This window comes from Numida meleagris, chromosome 1 (assembly GCF_002078875.1).
Source record: "Numida meleagris isolate 19003 breed g44 Domestic line chromosome 1, NumMel1.0, whole genome shotgun sequence".
Taxonomy (NCBI): domain Eukaryota; kingdom Metazoa; phylum Chordata; class Aves; order Galliformes; family Numididae; genus Numida; species Numida meleagris.
This window is the reverse complement of record NC_034409.1, coordinates 178362388-178386380: the sequence shown is the minus strand read 5'-3', so window position 1 is coordinate 178386380 and position 23993 is coordinate 178362388. Positions and strand designations below refer to the sequence as shown.

The following is a 23993-nucleotide window of genomic DNA, read 5'->3' as shown; positions in this document are numbered from 1 at the left end:
TTTTATGACCAAAAGACAGCGCATGAAAAATTCAACTCTCCCACTTCCAGAAAAGGTGAATTGAGAATTACTTTGGGAATATAATATCAAGACTTTGAAGAGATGCTACAGCTTAACTAAAATAAATTTTATTCTGAAACAATCAGCTGCAATGTTTTGACCTCTGTAGCACAAGAAAGAATTTTCCTTTGGCTCTTTCCTATAAAAATCTATAACTTGCAGTTTTGAACACCCTTACACAAGAGAAAAATTAAATTGTATCTAAAGACGAGTGAAGGGTGCACACAAATCTTGTTGAACTTGCTATGGGCTTCCCATAGCTGTTAAGCTAATCTTTCTCTTGTCCTTCCCATAAAGTGTAAGTTTCTCATCTTGGATAGTCCATTACTACAGACACTAATGCCTGTAAGAATGGGGAATTGAGCTTGGTTGGGATCTCCAGACCTGGGTTGGTTCTACCCAAAACTAGACACCCTAAGTAAGAAATCCTGATAAGGAAATATTTGCATCTCTTTAGGAGAGCTGAATTAATCCCTCCAAGGACTGCAAAGAGAGAGCTCAGGATGGTGAGGCTCTGACACCTCCGACACAGTTTGTCTGTTAAATGCAGGTTTGGGTGTAGTCCAAAGTTAAAAATCACAGCACATCAGATTCTCATCAGATCGAACACTGAAGTTGACAAGAACTTACATATTTTGGTGAAAGATCAAGACAGTCCCAGGAGACTTCACTTTGCCTATTTAGGAATCTTCTGTCTGCTAGTCCAAAATGGTTTGTGACTGATCTCGTAACTTGTGCTGCTTCTGTCTGTCAAACTTCTTAAATTGATTGAAATGGATATTTACTAGACAGATATTTATAACTCAATAAAACAGCATACAATACATAACATGGGAGTGAATGCTGCTGACAAGAGCTGATACGCTTGTCCCAGACATCACATCATATAGAACTGAGTGTGTGTGATGTACGAAAGGTCAAAAACCTTAAAATAGCTGATGTCCAAAAGCTCATCTTCTCCCTCAAACTCTAGTGCAGATAATGTCACCATTCAATTACTGCTGCACTAATTCTTCCTTTTCCAACACGTCATGACATTCTGATGCCAGATAATTTTTGATGTCCTTGTAACCAAACCTTGAAGGAAGGCTGGATGTCATGCATTTTTATTTAAATGTTTGGGCTTAACACAAGTGACAACTGGGTTATTTCTCCAGCTTACTCCACTATTAAAAAGATACACATGAAAGAAACTTTTATGCACCTTCTCTCGGAGGTTCCAGATGATCTGTCATCTGTGATTCATTAACTAACTGAATATTTACTTACTCAGGAGCAATGTACCTGTCACTTATGCTCTTAAGCAGTAAGTCTTTTCAAAGAGCCTGTACCTGCTTCCTTCCCACCCACAGGACAGATAGTGGAAAGTCTAGCCCCCATCCCGTGGTGAGCAGGCTCCAGGGTCCAGTGCCTTTTGCTTTGGACATTGCAGATCTAGGCTTCAAATACCTGTTCTGTCACATGGAAACACACAGGCAATGCAGCAAGAGCAATCACTTCTTTTTTCTTGGGAAAACTCCTTTTCTTGACTGTAGGCAGTAAAAGAAGGGTAGGACGCCACAGACAACCACCTGTGGCCAGTCACTGCCCCAGCACAAAATGGGTGAGCAATGAGGAAAAGAGAAAGTTGTGTCTTTTTCTCCTCAACGTGATTTCTACCTCTTGCATGGAAATCTCTCTAAAAGATGTTCTTAGATCAGGTGAGATCTCTCTGATCATAGCTGCAAAAACACTTGTGCACCCAGACCACGGATACTGAAGAGCACTGCTGCAGAAACTGACACATTTTATTACTGAAGTTTGGGTGGTGTTCCATTTGTACTGCACACACCAACCTGTTTTAATTAGATGGTTATCCCATACCGTCACTGCCATGGAACAAAGATCATGCTTGTGGGAGTATAGCATGTTACATTTCCAGGTGTGTTATTATTTCCATGTATTCACCCTAAATGTGATTTTGGAGCGTGGCAGCCACCAGCTGAGCAGCAGGACACAAAGGATGCATGCTGTTTTCAGGACAGTGGAACCCAGCACCTTCTTCCTCAATAAGGCAAATTTCCCCCTCTGGAAGCTGTCACACCCCTCTGGCTCAGCTCTGCCACTCGGCCACTAAGGGGCACTGGCTGGGTCTCTGGTGGAGCTGCTGTGACACAAGCTGGTGGCCCAGCATCCCCTTTGATTCCCGTGTTTTGGCACACAGGGAAAATCTTCCCCCTGGTCTTCATGCAGTGGGAAATATTAGAAGGGATGCTGCCAACTTAGGAGATAACTTACGTTTCCTTTTCCCAAGGTTAGCACACTTTCAGCTCACTGATGCCAGCCTCTGACCAAAGGCACTTTCAGTCACGGCTCTGCTACAACCCCAGCTGCTGTCTCAGCCTGTCCCTTGGCTGCACCACAGTTCAGTGTCCGTGCAAAGGGCCGTGCTGCTTTCCTGTGCACACTTTCCTGCCACGCTGCGTACGGGACGCGCGGGCACATCGCAGCCCATCTCACCACAGGACGCACGCAGCTGCTTCAGCAAACTCCACGGAGATACTGAAATGCCACCCAGCGACCACAGAACGAAAATGCAGCAGATTAGGCCGCAGGCTTCCTTCACCCGGGATTCATCGCACCCACTTTCAGCTGTGTCAACGTTAAACATTTCAAGTGATCATACATGGCCCAGAACAGTCATCAGGGAAGCATCAGCAGCCCGAGGAAAGGCTGCAGTGCTGTCTTGGAGATCCTGACATGTCGCCTGGCCTCCACGAGCTGCTCCAGGCCAGAGGCCTCCTCTCGGCCCTGGCTCCTATCTGCCAGGCCCTAAAGATGTCACAGACTTCATAGGGTGTCTTTTGACAAGACCTCAGGAGATCTTCTACACAGACTATATAGCCAACTACAACTAGGAGCTAAATCCCTCTCTAGGCCAAAAGCTCTGCAGTTTTGTAGCATTCATCTATAGATTCCATAGGACAAGAGGCAATGGCTTGTTGGCAAGTTGTGCAAGGGGAGGTTCTGGTTGGAAATGAAAAATTTCTTCTCAAAAAGTGGTGAGGCATTGGAACAGGCTGCCCAGGTGGAGTCACCATCCCTGGAGGTGTTCAAGAACTGTGGAAATGTGGCACTGAGGGACATGGATTAGTGGGCATGGTGGGGATGGGTTGACAGTTGGACTAGATAATCTAGAAGTCTTTTCAACCTTAATGATTCTATGATTCTATGAGACTTACTTGCCATTTGTTTTCTAACTGCACATAGTTAACTTACGACACAAATAGCAGTGGGTGGCATTTAGCTCCAGGTTGTAGGCATCAAAAATTAGGTAGAGAACTACAACTTCACCCAGATGGCCTCTCTTAGGTATCCACTGCCACCAGACTTTTCCCCACCTGCTCTTCAGCTTTCTGTTCAGCTTCTGATATACAGATATCTATAGATGCAGCAACTGAGGTGCCTTAATCCATCACCAGAATCTAACCCAAACTATAAAGCAAAAGATAACTGAGCCTAAGTGCTTTTCACAAAAACATCAGTACCTCTTTACCCTTCCGTGCACAAAATACTCAGTGAAAAGGTGGCGACTGTTGCTTTAGTATCTGCTGAATGTTTTGCTCCTGCTGAATAAAATTGAGTGAGATTTCTGATGAAACATTTTGCTCAAATGAACTACACCAAAAGCACACAGTCTGTGTCATTTGATTATCAGTATCTTCAGGAATTGTCACATTTACTCATTATCATAAAATTCTGTCATTAAAGGAATCGCTGGGTAAAGAAAATGAAATAATGTAATTTTAAGCAACAAAAGAAATTTGAGCTTAAAAATAAATAAATCAAGAGCCAGCTCTTCAGCTGCTGAAAACTTTATTCGTTGTTACTTTGTACTCCTGAAGTGTGAAGATTTATACAAGAAAAGATCCTTAGATTATTTTACTGATGTTAAAATTGCAGCTTTGAGTATTTTAATCATTTTACTGAAAATATAAAGAGAGGGAGGGAAACTACCAGTGAATCTCCTGATAGCACATAACCTTTTGAAGATTGTATCATTAATATTGCAATAAGGATTGGCTAAGGCCTTAAATTGTTTTATGAAATGCCACTTTTATTCAAATATTTCTGCAGAAATGTGTCCCATTTCAGAGAACTTCACGGAGAAGTGAACGTCAGTTCAAACTTCTTTGAACTTTCAGTTCAAACTCCTCTAAGACAAGCGAGATTTAGGTTAGATATTAGGAGGAAGTTTTTCACTCGAAGGGTGGTGACACACTGCAACAGGTTGCCCAAGGAGGTTGTGGATGCCCCGTCCCTGGAGGCATTCAAGGCCAGGTTGGATGTGGCTCTGGGCAGCCTGGTCTAGTGGTTGGCAACCCTGCACTCAGCAGGGGGGTTGAAACTCGACCCAGGCCATTCTATGATTCTATGATTATGATTCTTTTGCTGTCTCATTCAGAAGAAATAAAATCAGTTCTTATGGAACAGAGTACTGACTTTGTCTCCACCTAGTGGGAGCGCACCAAACAGCAAGCTACTGAGAGAAAAAGATTATAAACATGCATACTCAAGCTGCCCTTACAAATAAAATAGAAAAGAAAATACTTGTTCTCTGCAGCAGCCCCAGCTGCAACGAAGAATGCAGCAATATGAAGAGACAAACGTTTAGCTGGAATGTAAGAAGAAAATGCCTCCAGTGGGCAAATGAGGTCCATCAGCATGTGGAAGGTGTGCGCACGTAATGTCTTGCAGCGCTGGATCCCATGAGTGGCTCTTGCAAGACACTGAGGGTTCCTGGCACTGAGATGTGGGAACCATGCAGCCCTCAGACAGCACCTTGCAGATTTAGGTCCCTAATGTAAAATAAAGCGTATCTACTCCAGTTAGCGACCTGAGAGCTTTCTTTGGCTTAGCTTTTCTCCCGAAGCATTTGCTGTTAAGCTAATTAAGCATTTAAAAATAACAGTCTCTCACCTTGTAGAGACTCCACATAAATACTACTCTGTCTTCTTTGAAGGGCCAGATTTTCTGCAGGGGAAAATCAATAAGGTTTCACTGATTGAGGATCTGGCCTTAAAAGTTTATTCAGTGCATTAAAAACAGCCCAGTACAACATATGCCCTGGCAGTAGAACAGTTCTCCAGATTAATATTTGAAGGAAATTCTGGCAATGAAATGAAAGGTCTGTTTTGAAATGCTGCCATTTTTCAGTCAGTGCTGACCACCACGGATTCTCCGCTCATGAACTGTACGGTTACAGCTGGCGTTGCACTGTCGTTTTCATCAAGCTTCAGTGCAGCATTGTCCAAGCCAGCGCTGCATGGCTGCGGCACGGTGGTGGGCTCTGCAGTGTGAGTTGGAGTGGAGCAATACAGGATGAAGCCCACCATGATGATGACAAAGGACAGGATATAAAGACCTGAAAACTGGCAGAGGAAAAAGATGCGTTAAGTCTTGTCTCATGCAGAAAGGTGCAAATGCTGCCTTCTTCTAAGAAGGCAAAATCTCCCCTTTCTCTTAAATATATTTTAATAAGCATGATCACCACACTCTATACTCAAGTCTGGAAATCAAAATTCACCAACCCCATTTTCCAATAGACTCAAGCTGCTGTTTTCCTCTGCACCTTCTCCTCAACACTGTTGGGCAGGGAGTATCTATGAATCTCAACAGATAGAATAAATGGCACTAGCTGTGCCATTTATACTATATACCTAAGGGAAGCTTTTATACATGTGAAGGCTAGAACACTGCTCCCCTCAGAGAATTTTGTTTCATCACAAATATTTTACCTCCTGGTAAGAAGTGAACCTCTCCCTCCTATAGGAAGTCACCAAAGCAGCTGGTTCTCTGCACAACTCAACCATCTACAGGGCCAAGTAAGTGGAACCAAAACTGGTTTGCTCCCTACACCCAGCAAGCCCTTGAAGAGAGGAAGACCGTGGCACCTTTTGCAAGGTGGGTGTCTGTGCCCGTCACTGAAAGTGAGGAGTTAGTGTGTGAGGTAAGGACACGAACTGCTGAGGTACATCAGGCATTTGATTCACAATCACTCACTTGCCTGTTGAAAGTCTAACAACTGCCAAGATTCATCCATCTTGAAAGGAAAATAAATGCTTACTTCATAACATCAGATTCAATAATACAAAGTGCTCAAGTTATACACAGCCAAGAACACTTTTTCATCAAGTTTGTTCAAATCTTCTGCACTGCTGTTGCCAAACCACAGATTAAGAAGTAAAATGATGGACATAGTGCATCTTCAGAGAACTAGAGAGCTGTAGGGGTTGGAAGGGACCTCTGGAGATCATCTAGTCCAACTCCCTGCTAAAGCAAGTTCCCTACAGTAGGTTGCAACATTTTATATTTTCAACACAGCCTGACAAATTCCGAAATGTACCCAAATCTCGTCAGCTTCCTAAGGTTTCCTTGAAAAATATGTTATAGTTTGTCAAGCAGCAAAGCTGGATGAAGTGAATGGAGCTGAAATGGCAGTAGACTGATCCAAAAGAGACTGAGGGAACCACAATTAAGTCACTCCAACTCCTAGCTGGTAATCACTTGGCTCGCGAATCCCCAGAAATCACCGCACAAAAGGAAAAGCAAGCTGAAGCACCCTGGCCTTGTGATATCTTCCCTCTCTCCTTGGGTCTCTGTCACAGCACCTGCCGAGCTTTTCCAGGGTACAGGCTAAGGATGAGACTGAATATCACCTTATGCTTGTCGTGGGAAAGTCACAGTCACTGCCAGACCCCTTTCACAGTGCACACAAAGTAGTGGCTGCACCTGATGCTGACGATTCCAGACACTGTCGAGAATTAAGCCATCCTTGAGCAGATTCCTACTTTAGACCATGCAGGTTATATCCCTTTGTTCAATACCAAGCCAAAAGAATACTTGCAGTGTTACAGGGGACTGTAACTCCATCTAGTGTCTGTATTTTCAGTATACTCTTTGTAAAGGAGTTTATTCAACAAAAATGTTTGGAGACCTTATTTAACATCTCTTGAGGGTTGTGGCATTATTATTGCTCCCTTTTTTGGCTACTTCATTGTTTCTAAACACAGGTGCAAGTTCATATTTTCCAAAATACATTTTGGAAGTGACTTAGAAAGAATATTTTTAATTCTTAACATGAAAGTACAGTTCATTTTTTACACTCATCTGTAATGGATGCTCTGTAGTTTTGAGCAGTTTGGAGTAACGTTTGGAACCCAAAACAAGGAGGAAAGCTGAGCTAATAGTCTCCTGAAAATTAAAATCTAGCTGTCAGTAGGTCCTACTGTTCCAAAACTGGTCCTCCGTAATGCTGAAGAGAAAGTAACCACATACAAATTAAGTATCTTAAGCAAAGTTCACAGGCTTCTTGTTAAGCCCCTCCAGTCACTAAGTGACTGATTTGATTACTCCAATCACTGTAATTTGCTATGTTCCCACAAGTGATTCTGGATGGAAGGTATTGGGTGGGATGAAATGTTTTCAGTACTGTCATCAAGCTTGAATAGGCACTACAAAAAGTATTTCAGAGAGCAGTAGAAGCAATTGCCTTTCGGACACAAATCAGAATAATATATTTATCTACTTTTTTTTCTTGTTTTCAGTTCCTTTAGTCACTCCTCAGCAGTACTGAGAGCTTGGGTCTTATCCTTGCTATGTTTGTAATGAACACATTATATTTTTAAAAGAAAATACTGATTTTTGGAAATCAAGTCAAACTGCTGCTCTTTCAGAACAGTCAGATTCAAACCCTTTCTTTGGATGCTTGGAGAGATGAACCAAATCTACCACAGAGCTCTGCACAGGGAGTACGGCAAGAACTCTACCATTTACCTTGGGAAATTATTACTACCTCTCAATGAATACATATCCCATGAAGCGTGAAATTGTTTCTAAAAATCACTTAACTGCCTAATGGTGCAATGCTAGGTAATTAACTATGAGTCCTGACTGACACCTGCCAATGACGACTGATAGGAGCTACAGAAATTTGCAAGTGCAAACAATTGTTCAAGGGCTCATAAAATGCTTTCTCCATATTTTTGGAGTAAAAACTTAACATAAACCTTAGTGAGAGAAATTACTTACCTTATAGTAAAACAAGAATAGTCCAAAGAAAAGACTGTAGAGGTCTGCAGTCAGAATGCCCAAGTTGACCGAGGTTGCACTTGTAACTTTAATCACTACTGGCATGAAGCTGTACAGCCCAAACATACACAGGGCAAATACTATGAACAGTAATGCTGAAAAACATAATGACAGTTTACTCCTAAGGCAGAGAATAATGATCTTAAAGAACAACTCGTATTCTTCAGATGTTTCAAAACTCTGCATGTTTATCTTTCAGGATAAGGTCTGCTAAAATATATGGAAATGTTAATTTAAGCAAAACACAGCAAAAATACATCTTTTCCAAGACTGCCCAGTATTGCAAAAATGACTGTATCTATGCAAGATTGCTCTTGTTCTTCCCTCGTTAACACGACAACTGACTGAAGACATTTAGAGTCACATTTCCTAATAACGTACAGTTCTGTTGAAATCAAAATGTGTCACAAAACCAATTCTCCCAGTATTTCGTGTAGGAAGGACAACAGAAAAATGTTCTTGCGATGTTCCAATGCCAAACGTGTTTGTGATTAAACAAGCTGGACCTTCATGTGGAAAATGCAAAATCTGAACTCAAATTTTAATGTTCAACCCTGCACATCTTGTGTCTTTGCTGAGCACTTCAAAGTTTACAGAAAATAAATTTGTGACAGTATAATAGGAATGGTGTTTAACATCCAGAGAAAGAAAATGAAAACCCCAGCATGTCAAATCTAAATGATTATCATTTTTTCAGTGTTCTGAAATACACGTCATTTTGCCATACACATACCAATTTTCCAGTTCCATTGAATTTTCATTATATCCCTATGTTCCACAATGGCTCTAGAATTAGAGAAAAGAAATAACAAGTAAAAAAGAAAGAAAGAAACACACCTTCTTGAGTTCAAGTAGAGAAGTCAATGAGCAGAATATACAAGAAACATTTTGATTTGCAATCCCTTAATTTATGTTTGAAATGTTATTGAATGCCACTAACTCCAGCATCTAACAAGCCTGAAAAAAGACTTGAAAACTAAAGTGCCTGAAAGACAAGAGCACTTTTATTTAATTCTTATGCCTTCTTCCCAGGCTTTTTCATCCTTCAGAGATTTACTTTTATTTTATATACCATTTGAGGAAATCATTAACTATAATGATGAGAAATGAAGAACATAAAATTCATTAGTTCGGCTTAAGTGCATGTGGTCTATTATGGTTACTTGTAAGTGTATGCATGGCTTCATTTTAAACTGAAGTTTAATACAGAAGACCTCTAACGATTACCTCCTAAACCTTTCCACAGAGAAAAGCCATTAAGAAATACATTCCTGCAAGCAGTCCTCAGTGTACTACATGTCCTCATGAAGGTCAACAAAATTGAAAATAAAGCCAAGTATCGTATGTATTCAGTTGCAGAAGTTGAGCTTTAGAATTGCTGTAATAACAGCAGTACAAACAAAAAGGATATAAAATGAATGCTGATCAGCAACAAAAATAAAATTCATATAGAAGGAGTCCCATGTAGGCCAAATGGACAGGCAACAAAGAATTAATTTAACAACATCATTTCATTGAAGACAAGCAATCATCTGTAGAATAGTCTTAATTAGTTTTAAAATAAATATTAGATCCTTACAGCTGTAGACCGCTGATAATAGTCCCAAACAAGCCCACCATTCCTAGAAACTCGACTCTGCTCAGATTTTTCACAATGTATTCCTCACTCATATTAGATATGGCATACAAAGAAGCACCCAGAAGAACTAAGACATCTCCAATCACCACGTCACTTCCTGTACAGAAATATTAATCCACAATAAGGGCAATGCTGCAAACACTTTTTTAAAAACAACTTTCCTTAAATAGACAAGCAAATGTATCTCTAGTATCTATTTTATTAGCAAGTAGGGGGAAAGGAAATGCCTATGTGCAAGCAGGTTGCTGGCTGACCCTGCTAACTGCTCGCACCTCTGGCACAGTCATGAAGGAGCTGAGCTTGACACATCATATCCTGACCAAGCCACTTCTGTACAATGTAGGCCAATTCTGCTTCTGCCAACATTAAGCAGAAGAACTGGAGAAAAGTCTAGGTTAGAGATGCTCTACGCTTTTCTGACTATCCCCCTGATTTTGCCAGAAGGCAAAAATGCATCTGTTCATCTGAGTGGGACCTGGACTGAGTTTCAGGTTTATGGCAGATCTAAAGCAGGCACTCTAGATGGGTGGTAGCACGTGTCATGTTGTGATGTGTGTGTACTGTGCAAGTGGGACTCCCTGTAATACAGCGATCATCAATAAATGCCATCACGCATCAGCTATTCTGCAAGACAACTGCTGTTGTTTAAAACCTTGAATTGATTTCTAACTTCCTTCCCTAAGCCAGCTGGCAATCACTGCAAAGATACATCTGCAGTATGAGGGTAAGGAACAGTAACGACATGAAAGTCACTGGGTAGTGCTCAGGTGTCCTGCAGAGTAAGAGCATTTTTCTCCCCTAGGGCCAAGATATTTGTGTCACAAAATTAAAGCTTAACCTGAATTTGTCTTTCTACCTTACCTAAAGCAGAGGCCCCAGAATAATGCTAAAAAGGCTTAGCCTTACACTGCCTGATGATGGTAATGATACTTTCCTGTCCTGCTATTTGCGCACATAGAAAACTGCACATCAGAAAAGTCCGCTCATAGGCTGACAGGGTGCAATTAAGATAAGGTCTGTAGGAAGAGGAGGCATCTTTTCTCAGACCATCTCACGTGTGAAATGAACAAGCTTGCAAGAATAAGGCCTGCAGGTCTGATCAACAGCAACGAAATTTAACACCAGTGTTTCCCTTTTAACCCCCATCTACAAGCAAACAAAATTTCACAGCTCCACATTAACTAGTATCTCCTCAGCCACTATCTTCCTGGAAAAGAAATACAAATAGCAGTGTGTCTTCCCTTCTTTTTATAAAATAAAGCTAAACCCATTCCCCCTGCATTTGCTTCTCTTCCTCCTCTGCAAGTTAGACCACTGTGGAAGCCACGACCCCATTTTTCCCTATGTGATACAGAATTCCTTACCTTCACTGTCCTGCCTCCCTGCCAAAATGTCAGCACCCACCATTGTTCCGACACCCAGCAAGCAGACAGCAACCGCGATGAAATGGATCAGTCGGTACCTTGCACGGAGAATGAACCAGGACAAAGCCATCAGCACAGGAATCCCAAAACAATCCAGTAGCTGTGTACACAGAGAAATGACTTTGAGTAGAAGGCCACTTCCAATCTGGATTTCGCTATCCTGAAAGCAAACGCTCAGGCTTTTATTTTCCATCACAACCAGATGCTACTGAAAGACATAAAACAACCCTCGTGGATTCATTTGAATGCAGGAGGGATCACATCCACATTTTACCATAAAATGCATTTTGGAAGTGAGGAGGGAAAGGTGGGGCACTGCCTCCTGGAAGAAACTCGCTAATCTGGAAACTCTTCCAGTGATCCAATCAATCCCTGCAGCTTCATAAATTAGTGTTAGGGTATCGCACTGAAGCCACGTCTCTTTCCATGACACTGATACAAGGAGGTTGTTCACTGACACTTCTTTTCCCCCCCCCCCAGGTTTTGTCTAGCCCATCTTTCACTCCTCCTCAAATCTGTAATTAAAGTTTGGGGGTACATTTACACAGTGTTTAAATCCAAAAGTGCGAAAGGATACAGATGATCTAACGTTACATCACGGCAAATAAGGCAAAAATATGCAGGTTTTTTATTTTTTATTTTATCTTCAAGTGGATCCTACTGAAAAGCACTGGTAATGTGCTGGAAACCATGTGCAAATTTGGTGAAAGGAAAACAAGATGAGAAAAACAGCTTTCTTAAGTCACCTTCCCAGTCTTCTAGCTTCCTAAAATTATGCACAATTCACCAATGCTTTTTCAGTCCACTATGCTAAAGCTGACTCTGAGTCAGAAAAAGGTAATTGTGTGATTCATCCATGCCACAGCAGCAAAGATGCATGAGAGCAGGAGTATAGATGTATTTCAGATGTGTTTGCAGACATTGCCCTGAGCAGATTTTAAGTTCAAGGATGTCTGCACTCCACTGCAAACAATGACACTCACTTCTGTTTCCTTTCTTCATTACTCCCTCCCTGTGTGTTCCCAAAATCTTATACACCTTTGCCTCACTCATGCTATACCCATTTCTCCCTTGTTGCAGTGGAAAAAAAAAGAAAGAAACAAGAGTTAGCTGTATACTTAATGCAGAAAAATTGAGTAGCAGCATTAAATGGACATAATGTTCTAGAATAACCAAATAATATCAAGAACATTCAGCTAATCATGATTGGTTCAATATTTAATACAACAAAATAGACATTGTTCCCTAATTTGACTATGGAAAAATGAAATGGATTTTCTGATCTGCCTCAGTTGAGCTGAGTGCCATACATTAGGGATCAATTTACAGCAGAACACGCAGTTAGCCTTCCAAAGTCTGCTCACAAACTAGTCTTAAGCCCTTAAAACCTGGCCTCCTAAAATCAGTACCAAGTATGTGGTCCAGGTCACTAGGACCATGGCAGAACCATTACAGATCAGGACAAGAGCCAGCAGTCCTTCCATGGTCAGCTTTTGCCAGCTTCTACCTATCACCACGGTCTTGTATTCATTAGTTCAGTCATTGCCCAAAAGGATTTTAACAAGACAGACTCAATAAAGCTTTGCAAGTTTGAACATTCATAGCTACAAATATTAAAGCCTTACCAGCACAGCATTAAAGAGGTTGTTACAGATTAAACCCTAATGGTGCTCCCTAATCCTTCCACCTATTTGCCTCTGTTCTTTGGATTGTCTCCAGCTTGTCCAGCTTGAGAGGTCTGCATAAAGGAACAGGCACTTGCCCAGGCTGTATTAGCAGACGTTAGAATCACACAAGTTGTAATACATCATATCATGTATTTCAATACAACTTTGCTCTATTGAAAAAGTAATATGCTGTGAGCTTCTGCCCTTTTCTCTATCTCACTTCTGTCTGGGCTCAAAAAACAAAACAAAAGAAACAAACTTATCAACAAGAAAAAAAAGCCCTACAACCTTCTGGTACTTCCTCCTAATTTGACTTGTTTGAAAAGTATCAAGAAGAATCATTTATCTGTTTCACCAACACGTATGGTTCAGCTCTCATAACTTAAGATTTTCCACTTCTGCTCTGAATCAATTCTGAACACAGAAATGTATTTGAAAGCACAGAGTCTTAAACAAAGATTTCTCTGATGAGAAGAAATACTGCAAAAATACTAATTAAAAAAAATGTTTACACACACATCTCCCCAAGAGCAGACATCTCTTCTGTTAATATGGAAGCTTTAGCTTCCCCGTTTATTGAGACGTTACCATGCAGCTTTCTAACTTCCAAGCAGTTCTCCAACCCAAACAGAGAACATAACCAAAACCTTTGGGAAAAAAAGGTAATTTGGATGTAAGGAAGAAGTAGATAATCAGCCATGACCTCTTCTGGTAACACCAGAAATTGCTGCAACCAGACCAATAACATGCTGTAGAGCTACAGCATCCAGGTTAGTGGACTTGCAGTCAAGACACACAGTCACCAAATGATGAAGAACACACTCTGGCAATCTGTTTCAGGAGGCAATTACACTCAGTTACAGAAAAAAAAATCTGATTTCCAACTACTGGATCTCACCTTCCTTTCATCTACCACATTACAAAGCTCTTTGGTGGAAAATGCTCTCTTCTGCAGAGGATCAAGATCAAAGAGGTACAAAGCAGTAGCAACATCACAATGAAATATGTCGATGGAACTGTTTAAAAGAATAAAGTTTATTTATTCAGGCTTTGTGACATTTATGGCAGTACTGTGGTACTGATTACTACTGTCAGTAAAGCCTCAGCAAACTCACCTTACTCAATTCTAGCTTGTATTTTTACACAGGAGGAAAAAAAACTGATAACATGTTGATTTGATTTATGAGTGTTTTGACCCAAGCCAGGCTTCGGCCACACTGCTTATAGTAAGGTTTTAAGGGTAGAGTGAGTAAATCATTAAAAGATGTTTTAATACACGGTTAATCAATTATCATGGACTGCAAGAGGTCATTGGTTTGTTACAACTGCTGGCTCCAGGCAGCTCTGAGAGCACCAAAGCTCAGCAGCTCACCCAGCACACCTCCCCACATGGTTCCCAACAGGCAGGTTCCTGCTAAACGCCAAGCGCTCAGACTGTGCTTTCTCCTGTTGAGGTTCATACCCTTCCACAAACTGATATTCCGCCTATAAAATTTCTCCACCTGAATTATCAACAGAGAAAATGCTAGTTGTGCCTAATAACTGTTTGACAACGTGAAACCATAGCTGCCCCGCTTGTGTTTTGCTATGAAATACGTGGTCAGACAGCAATACAGCCACATCCTCCCACCAGCCTGGAGCACACCAACACTGAGGAAGTCTCAGCCACAGCCCAGCAGGAGTTCCAGCTGTGCACCAAAGTCTTTTTCTGTATTTACAGAGAAAGGAGAGTTGCCATCCTGATATTATCTCTAGAAATCTCCCAAACCCCTCCCTACAATGCTAGCGTTTCATAACTAAAGGAAAACCAAGTGGGTTTGTATTTTTTTTTCCTGTGTTTGTGTGAAAATACATGGAAGTCCCTTGCTGAGAGGAAACCTATCTTCGAACAAAAAGATAGAGCTGAGGGGAAGCTTCAGCCAGCCAGAATTTTTATAGTAATTAAGCTGTATTCAGGAAGGTCTTGTATACTCCTGCTTTGCTCTTACACCCCCGGGCTTCCACTTACAGCCACTCCTAAGCCAGAGGCTCTGAACCACAGATTCTAATGTAACTGCAGAACTGCTGGCTGCTGACAGACAGCAAATGCCTTGTATGAGAGCAAACCACAGGCTTTTTTGTCTTGAATCTCATTTCTGACATTGATGAGAACATGGTAACTTCAGAAAACATGCAAGAAACCTGACTGCAGCTGGTAGTTACAGCAAATTCACAATCACTGAACTAGCACTTGAAGCACCAGTCTGGAGGTTATCACATGCGCATCTAGTAAATGTTTGAATCTGGCAATTGGACTCGATAACCCACTGTACCTATTCTTTCTTACTGTCTATGAAAGATATCGTGGGAACGGCTTTACTTCTTCTGAGAAGGATCAAAGTCCTGGCTTTTTCAGCTGTAAAGTGTATGATCAAACAGTGTCTGAATTATCAGCTTAGCTTGATCTTGGGCCTGAAACACGTAATTCTTAAGTCTGTAGTTTCTGAGGCATGATTTGTAAGTAAATTAAAGACTTAATGAGCCATAATACATAATTATGAAGAGGCAATGAGACAAGAATAACCCATAAGGAACATTACTGTTCCTTTAACAGCTCAAGAAAATACAACTACAGCTCTCTAACAGAGCCTATACCACAGGTGTTTATTGCTTTATAGGTACTTCTTTTAAATATTAACCCTTGTTACTTTGACTCAAGAACAGCGATGCCAACACACTCCTTTTCAACTAACAGCAAATTCTGTCTGACACATTATGCCTTTATTTAGGTAAATGGGCCAGGACCCGAGCCACAGGTCCACCATTGTTAAGAGCAGACATAGGCTAGCACAGCCCCGTCACCTTCCACTCTTGCTTCTGCACTGTCCCCTCCCTTGTCCTGGCAGAAACAGTTCATGTCTGTGGAGAGTGGCAAAAACTGCTGCCACAGTCCTGCTGCTCTTTCACAACAGATGTGTCTGAGTGCAGCATCGAAGTCCCGAGCACTGGCACTGCTAAGTACATGACTGCTGACTGATATTTTGGCATACTGACCTCCCTCCCATCTCTTATAGAGAGGGTTCTGAAGTGCCACAGACAAAAGCCATAGTGCTGGCTCCCCACCAGAAACACCAGCTGACTTCCAATATGTCCTCACATGTGGGGTTACATCTTGCCAAGCTTCCCACTGTATCTAGGCAGATCCACCTCACTCCCATCAGACTGTCCCCAAGCTGAGCCAGCATATTCTGGTCCTTAATCTTTATTCTGTGTCATGAAAAAAAAAAAAAGCCTGAGTGGCTGTCAGCAAACTCTTAGAAGTGCTTTCTATCAAAATAATTAGAGTTCAACTCAAGAGTTGGCACTGGGTAATATCAGCCAATTTTCTCTGCTTCCTGGAAATGTTACTCATGATGCAGGATGCTCTTCTCTGTACTGCAGAGAAAATAGATATTGAAAGGCTTTTTCAGGCTTAAATAGCTTCCATGTCTGTCCTATGAATCTCATTTCAGAAATGAGTCCAAAACTGCAATCAAAGCACCAGTTCAAAATAGAGATAGCAGTCCTCACCTGTACGCTCGTGAGAGTTGTGTACTGGTAGGCTTTTACAATCATGTAATTGGCCTCAACATCAGCCAGTCCCAAAAAAATATACTTCCACCACCTCTGCTTCAGAATTTGAAGAAGACTGTCACCACCTGTGAAGAAGGGAGCAGCAGTCAATGTGTTTCTTTCAAATCAAATATTGCATGGAATCTTGCCTTTTAGAAGTATAAGTAATATTGTGATGTTGAATTTCGGTTGCATCTGCTTAAGAAAGGCATAACAAAAGCAAAATAAAGCCTGGGAGAAGACCATATAAATGGGGAAAAGCACAGACATTGCTCCAAAAGAAATACACACATAAATTAGGAATGTTTAAAGAGTAGATTAATACAATTAAGGAATATTAAACAGCCTCTCACTAAGAATAATTTTTACAGCAATGCTTATTTTCCCCTAATATGACACAGGACTTGAAATCAAAAAGAATAATATAAAACAAATATGAAGTGAAAACAAGTTATGTGCACGTTTAACCCATGAAATTCACTCCCATGCGTTACTGCAAGGCAGAAATTTCTGCAGGTTCTTTAAAAAAACTAGGCCAAGCATTGAGTAAGTTCTTTAGTTTCAAACTGTAGAAAAAAAAAAGGAAGCAGAATCTCCCACCCCATATTTTACATACCAGTCCTAAATGCCAGCATTGTTGTATAAACTAGAAGAAGCAAAGAATAGTTGATAAAACTTTGAAACATTGGAGTATTCACTTGGTACTGTTCTGCCAGGTACTGGCTTGTAACAGCAGTCCCACAGATAAACAAGGACAGGATCTGGCCCAGAAGTATTGTTTTCAAAATATGCCTGTAAATATAAAAGACAACAAAGTAAGCTTAGAATTAAACATTCCAATTATTTTTTTTTAATAATTAATTATTTTACAAGAAAAAAGCCATTTTGTAGATTGATTTTTTTTTAACCACCTATCAATATTTTTCCATTTTACCAGCAAGCAGCGTTGTGTCTACACAGAAGGTCTCGACCACATGACAGCCAGCAAACATTGGTGAGGCTGGTCCAAACCAGCTAATGAAGACTGCAATATACCTGCAAGCATCTCCACACAACTCAGCTGGGCAGGTTCAGCCCAATGAAGGATCTATTCTCATCACAAAAGATTTTGACATGCACCTCCTGTCCTCCACTGCCTCATCTCAGCTTTGGTCAACAGGAATCTGCAGTGTGAAGTATGGCACAACTGTTATCTCAGAAGAGACTTGAGCCATTGAAAGTGAGTTGAGACCCTAAGGTGAGCAATGCTATGGAAATACAAAAACATCAGTAATTACTGTGGATTTTTTCTGCTATATTTTGCTACATTCTAGTGCAGCTGAGGATGGAGTTAAGAGCAGATTTGTGCCAAGAAGCATGCTAGCTTTTACTATGCCTTCCAAAGTGCAATCCACAGCTAGGGGAAAAGAAAACCTCACGCTCTTTTAGTAGTAATTCCTCATCTAATATAAAGTGACTAACCTAGATGTTCCTAGACAGAGAGCCACGCAAAGCTTGCTGTATATCCTTTTCTTGCCACCGAAGCTATGCAGAGTCCTACCACCCTACTCACTGCCTGCACACTCACAAATAACGTACAGCAAGATCACCTCCGTGCTGCACTGCCTGCGCGGGTCTGTTCACATCTAAATTGTTTACTCTGAAGACTACCGATGACAATTTATCTGGCTGCACAACATACTCATTTGTTGCTACAGAGTAATTGAGCAAGGAAAGAGCACCTCATTAGGATTCTACATCTATCCTGTGCCCATAGCTCTCCACTGACAACATACAGCAAGTAATTCCAGACACACTACCAGAAAGTAATACTGCTTGTTTTTTTTTTCCAGTGTGTGTGACTTGAATGTAGTAATTACCAGGTAGCCCAGCTATGATGTGCAATCCAGCTACAGTGTGATTCAGCTATGAAGTGCAATCCAGCTGCCAATGTCATCTAAAAGAAGGGTGTGTTCTGAGGAGCCAATGCCAACTCAAACCATGCCTCCCTTTGGAAGCAACACAACTTCCTTGCATAGATTGAAATTCAGCTGCATGAAATTCATTTTCAGTTCAGCCTGATCTCAAAGTTCTTAAAAAATCTAAAAATGCTGCTAAACACATTTCTTTCCAAGTCAACTTTGATGAGACAGCAAATCACCCTGAAGTCCAGTGGTGCTTCACTTCCAAGAGAGACAAGCACCACATTTTGCTGCAGCTTGCCTTGAGCATCCCAGTAATGGTGCGCATCCACACCGTAAGTGTTCATTTATCTTGTGACAACCTTATAAGATTCTACTGAGCCTTGTGTGAATGCCTCTTTCTAGTGCTTGAAAAAACAGTCTCATTTTTAGCACTTTCAGTGCTGAAGTAAGCAGAGACCATGTTTCAGCTGGAATTTTATCATGGCTACTTTGTAGCACAGAATTAACAGTACGTACTGCTGTACTGCACACATACGTAAGGAGCGATTGCTAAAAAAAAAGAAATAAAAAGCAAAAAAAATCTGTGAAGCTGCCCCACTTCTGTTACATTGGATTTCTTTTTATTCTGGCAAAGATCTGACTGTATCACTCAGTTAACATACGAGCAAAGATTTTGCTTCCATCCTGTCCATTCCTTCCGACTGATGCAGAAATGTCTTTTTGACATTCACCTGAAGAATTCAGGCCACCCGGCGCCATTCAGAAGAACATAACACAGGCGAGCTAAAGTTTCAAAGATGAGATTTCCCTCCTCCCTCCAGCAGGCTGAACACTGCTCCCAGCTCTCCTGTTGCCACCCCATAGGTGATGAGAGGACAGAAGCCTTGCTACAACACAGAGGAGGAAGCAACACGGTGAACAGGAGCAATGGGAAACGGGATTTCAGCAGCACAGGCAGGACCACCCTGCCGGCCTGGGCCTGTTCAACACAGCCCTCTGTGAGGCGAGCTTGTCAGCCCTCTCGCAGGCTCTGCAAGAGTCAGCCTTGCGTCTCCCAGACATCTGCACTTGTCTAGAGCAGAGGTCTCTATACGCAGCATTTTGGCACACTGTGTAACAATCACGCTCCAGTGAGAGGTAAATCTGCTGCCACACAAATCTGCTAACAATCGTTCAGTTTCAACCACCAGTTAACAAAACCAGCCTGGTTCTCAATTGAGCTGACCCTCAGCTATACTAATAACTAAGCTTCTCCTGCTTAAAGCATCCAGGGAATTACATTCTCCCGTTGTTACAACGGGAAGAGCAGCAGGCCCAGAACCTGCAGAGCAGTTCACTTGGTGGCTGACGCACTATGTGGTTAATGTATGCCAAGGCATTCCTACCCCATTCCCTTCTACAGCACTGAAGGCTTGTGGCAAGGCAGGGTCACTCTCGCTGCCTCACTCCCTTCTTTATTTTTCTCCATTTTAACTCACAGATTTTCGTGCCAAAATGAGCTTCTTCAAACCGAGAGGCCAACAGCACATTCCCAGCGCTCGAGGCAGCAGTTCATCACGGTAAGGCTACCCTCACTGAACGTGTGCTCAAGTGCTTTCCTTGTGCTGTATTAGTTCAGTGCCCACCAAACCTAGACAGCAAGTTAAATGAAACACCCTTACACAAAGTGCTTTGTCCTCTGCCAAATTTTAGAGTAAAATTTAAATCCCATTGGTTACATTTTGCAAGACAACTTCGTATCAGAAAAACACGTGCAAGACATCCGTTTCCATTCATTTCAAGATATGGTTATTGATTAATGTGATTCTTATTAATAATTCATCAGGTTTGTTTGTTTTTTTTTTTTAATATTATTAATAATTAACTCTTCCATGCCAGAAATTGGCTTTTCTTTTTTTCTTTTTTAATGCATTGGTAAGGACTAAATCACTCTGGGCTTTGATGACACAAAGTGGTCTGAGACAGCCTTTTAGTTATAGTTTGGTTTTTTTTGGTGGCGTGGGCTTTCTTGCTGTTGCAGTAATTTTTGATTTTGTGTTAGTTTTTTGGGTGGTTGTTTTTGTTTTGCTGGGGTTTTCTTGTTTGGTTGGTTTGGGTTCTTTTATTTTTATTTTTTTGTGTTGTTTGTTTGTTTGTTTGTTTTAACTGCTTGGCAAGTGGCTATTCAGTTGTCACTTCTCCCTTTAGAACCATAGGCTGATTTAGGTTGGACAAGACAGTCTAAGATCACCAAACCAAACCTATACACTGTCAGGCCATATATCCTACCAACTATTCCTATAAGAGGCTACGAGACATTTTTGGAACAAGCGAAGATTTGCCACAACGTGCTCCAGAGCCAGTGCTGCTCCAGCCCACTCAGCATACAGCTCTCAGCATCATGAGAACACCAGGCTGGTGCTCTGTGGCTCCGGGTGAAATGCAGAGGAAAAACACGTCAGAACATTAGAACATATTAAGTTCATAGATAAGAAAGTTGAAGAAACCCTAATAGGCCCGCTGCTAACAGTTTTATTGCTTACTATTTTAATAAACTCTGTTAATTGTAATGTGATTTTTTTTCCCCACAAAAAAATATCACTCTTTTCAGAAATTAAAAATTTTATTGACATTGCCAGTTAAACACTAATAGGTAAAGCCAGGCAACACACCTCATACAGAGCATTTACTTGCATTTCAGCTTCAACTACTGAACCCTTCCTGAAAACAGGGAAAACAGAAAGGAGAGAGACAATTTTGTTTGAACAACCTCACACTGTCATGTGAATTGGTACAGGAAACACAGGTACAGGATGAAGCCATTCCATTACAATGAGCTGAGGAGAAAAAGGGTTTTCCAGTGTTAACCTTTTCAGTGTTTCAGTGTTATGCTTTGAAACTGAGGTCAATTAATTTGTAAAAGGCAGGGAACAACAGGGGGAAAACAACAACAGCAACAAAAAACAACTTGTTTTGTTCCAAGAACCAGAAAGTATACCTCATGTGGGTTTTTCTATGTACTTTACTCAAAAAAAAAAAGTCCATTTAGTCTACTATATGCATTAAACCTTTGTAGGACTCTGGCCCTTAAATCTCAAGTGGATGAGCCTCCAACCACCTAGAAAAAAACAAATTAAAACTCAGTTCAGTAGCACAGAGAAGCCTTTGCAAAAAAAAAAAAGACAGAGCTCTTTACTTTCTTTGAAGCAGCATCCAGACTCGAACAATAGAGCCCTCTGGCAACATCTGGCAACACCACCAGTACCAGTGAGATTACTGAGCAGTTCCTGCTAGTTCCATCTTGCATTTTGGGGCACTCTTGAAATGCAGGAGGAACAAAAAACTTGTAACCAGAAAAAGAAAGGCAGGTTTCATCCTTTGGAATAGGTCTGTACTCAACCAGCACAGATCCCTGCACATCCCAGCCAGCACACTCTGGATTTTAATCATGATGCTGGCAGGAGCCAGCACCTCCTTGTTAGCTGGGGGTGCCCGGTGCAGTGGATACCCGAGACCGGGTCTTGAGCCCCAAAAAGCCTTTTAAACTGAGATTTATTTCCTCCCTCAGAAGAAAACTGAATTTGTAAGTGAAAGGCAGCTCCCAAGGGCTGGGGGCAGGAGAAAGCAGTCTGCACTCGGTAAGGCAGCGCTGACAAGTGCAGAGACACGTGTGATGCCTGCTCCACTTGCTTTCCCCCACTTTTTCTGTGCTTGACCAGTGCTGCCATGGTGAGTGATATACATTAATGGGACTCTGCCCTAAGCCGATTCCAGAGACGAGAGGAAGGGGAACTCCGTCTTTCCAGAATCCACACTTACTCCCAGCTATTTTGTTCTGTTACCTTCTTCCCTCCTGTTTCCCTTTTCCCAATTCATTCACTGCCACGATGTTGACAGACGAAAACAGAAAAATAACATTAAGCCAGAATTACCCAGAAAAAAAAAAATCACGGTGCAAGAGCGGATACGTGAGATTACAGCCACAGTTCAGCCGACCCGCGCACATCACTGGCTGACTCGGCGCCCGCCGTAGCTCCGCGCACACGACTGCCGGGTCCCCTGGCCGCCCTCCCGGCAGCAGCCGCCCCGCCGGTCCCGCTCCCGTGCGCTCACCTCCCCGCCCAGGGCTCCCAGCCCATCCATCAGACACGAGCCCAGCGCAGCCCGTCCGCGCTACCGGGCCCGCTTCCCCCGGATGCCGGCCCGGCTCCACGTGGAAGGTACGGGCCGCGGACTCACCATGTGCACATCTTGTCACGCAGCAACGCCAGCAGCCGGCGCGGAGCGGCTGCGGCGGCCCCGGTCGGCGGCGCCTCGGCCTCAGCAGCATCCTGAGCGGCAGCCCCAGCGGCAGCCCCAGCGGCCCCGGCCGCCTCCATGGCGCGGCGCTGCTGCAGCCCTGCGCCCGCCGCGCGGGAACGGAGCGAGCGCCGCAGCAACCCGGCACGGCCGCGAGGGAAGAAGGGAGGAGCCGCCGCCTCGCGGCCAGCGGAGCTTTGTGCCCGCCGAGGGGCCGCCCCCGGGAGGGGCATGGCTCGTCCCCGGAGCTCCCGGTGGCTCGATGCCGTAGCGAGCTCCGGCCGCGCCGGGGAGGGAGGCCTGGCCTGAGCTCCTGTGGGGCGGCCCGAGTCCCATCCTTCCTCGGTCCCAGCAGTAGCCCCAGGTCTTCACCCTTCGATTTTTCCCAGATTTCTGCACTGCCTTGAGCTCCTCTAAGCCTTCAGTCCCCATCTTCGGTGACGAGAGCCACCCCTAAGGATTTTTCCTTCCCTTGTTGCCATCACCCACATCTTGGCAAAAAGCGCTCAGCTCACCTGGAGGACCCGGTGGCATTTTGCACTAGGTTATTTTAGTGACTCACTTCTGATGACACTCTGGCTGCGTCACAGGTGACGGAGTCAAACCCAAAGTTCCTAATAAAAATTAATGAAAAAAAATCCTGCTGTGACTCTCACAAGAAATCAGTCTGTCAAGATTAGCTTAAATGCTGTGATGGTTATGAGTCAGGTAACGCTGGTCACGATTTTCCATAATCTAGAATAAAAATAAGATTGCAAAGCTGAAGCAAAAGTACCAGACATTGCGTATGTTGTCACAACAGATCTCCGCAACTACGGTGCTGTTCTCTTTGCCTTTCGTGGCATTTTTCACACAACTGCCAACTTCTGCTGATTCTCCAGAGGTGGGAATGGAGTCTCTGCTGCTTTTTGTCTCCAGTTAAGCTCTTCTCTTGGAATCACTCGGCCCAGGCGGGCTGTATCTCACAGGTACATTTGTTAGTCTTTGGGACTAAGTTCAGTTCACAGTGTGATAAACACCGTGATAATGAGGAAGGTTTTATGGCTTGTGGACAAGCACAGCCACGAATGCAGAAATATCTGAGACATCTAAACGTGACTTTGCATAAGACACTCCTGCTTCGGGCTCCTGCTTTTACCATGATTCTGTGTTTGCCTCAGGTGTGACCGTGGCTGCATGTTCCAGGATGTTAGCCATACGGCTGCCCTGAGCGAGGTGCCAGCCGTGCCAGTGGCTCTAGGGACACCTTCCGTGCAGCCCAGGAGCTGGCGTTACCGCTCCCCTGTGCTGCCCCACCAAT

At 42.7% G+C, this 23993-nt stretch overlaps 1 protein-coding gene across 4 annotated transcripts; it reads right to left on the bottom strand.

The window, feature by feature from the left end:
• On the bottom strand, positions 5105 to 22941 carry SLC35F2 (solute carrier family 35 member F2). Of its 4 annotated transcripts, none has more exons than XM_021380400.1 (8): positions 22634 to 22941; positions 17128 to 17303; positions 16470 to 16597; positions 11194 to 11413; positions 9770 to 9926; positions 8924 to 8976; positions 8131 to 8285; positions 5105 to 5471 (listed from the first exon to the last, which is right to left on the bottom strand). In XM_021380400.1, exons 1-8 carry the CDS (start codon positions 22924 to 22926, stop codon positions 5253 to 5255), a joined length of 1401 nt encoding a protein of 466 aa, XP_021236075.1. In that variant the 5' UTR covers positions 22927 to 22941; the 3' UTR covers positions 5105 to 5252. The 4 variants fall into 4 exon arrangements, with proteins under 4 accessions (XP_021236075.1, XP_021236087.1, XP_021236096.1 ...); XM_021380412.1 differs by having other exon boundaries at positions 11194 to 11353; XM_021380421.1 differs by lacking the exon at positions 9770 to 9926 and having other exon boundaries at positions 11292 to 11413.

What these genes read in the sequence shown, in the direction of transcription:
- SLC35F2 (XM_021380400.1), bottom strand. Translation starts at nt 22,926, where the DNA reads ATGCCCCTCCCGGGGGCGGCCCCTCGGCGGGCACAAAGCTCCGCTGGC. An exon ending in AATGCTGGCATTTAGGACTG is followed by an intron (nt 16,598 to 17,127) that starts GTATGTAAAATA and finishes CCTTCTTCACAG; the next exon opens with GTGGTGACAGTCTTCTTCAA. An exon ending in AGGGAGGCAGGACAGTGAAG is followed by an intron (nt 9,927 to 11,193) that starts GTAAGGAATTCT and finishes ATTTCTGTACAG; the next exon opens with GAAGTGACGTGGTGATTGGA.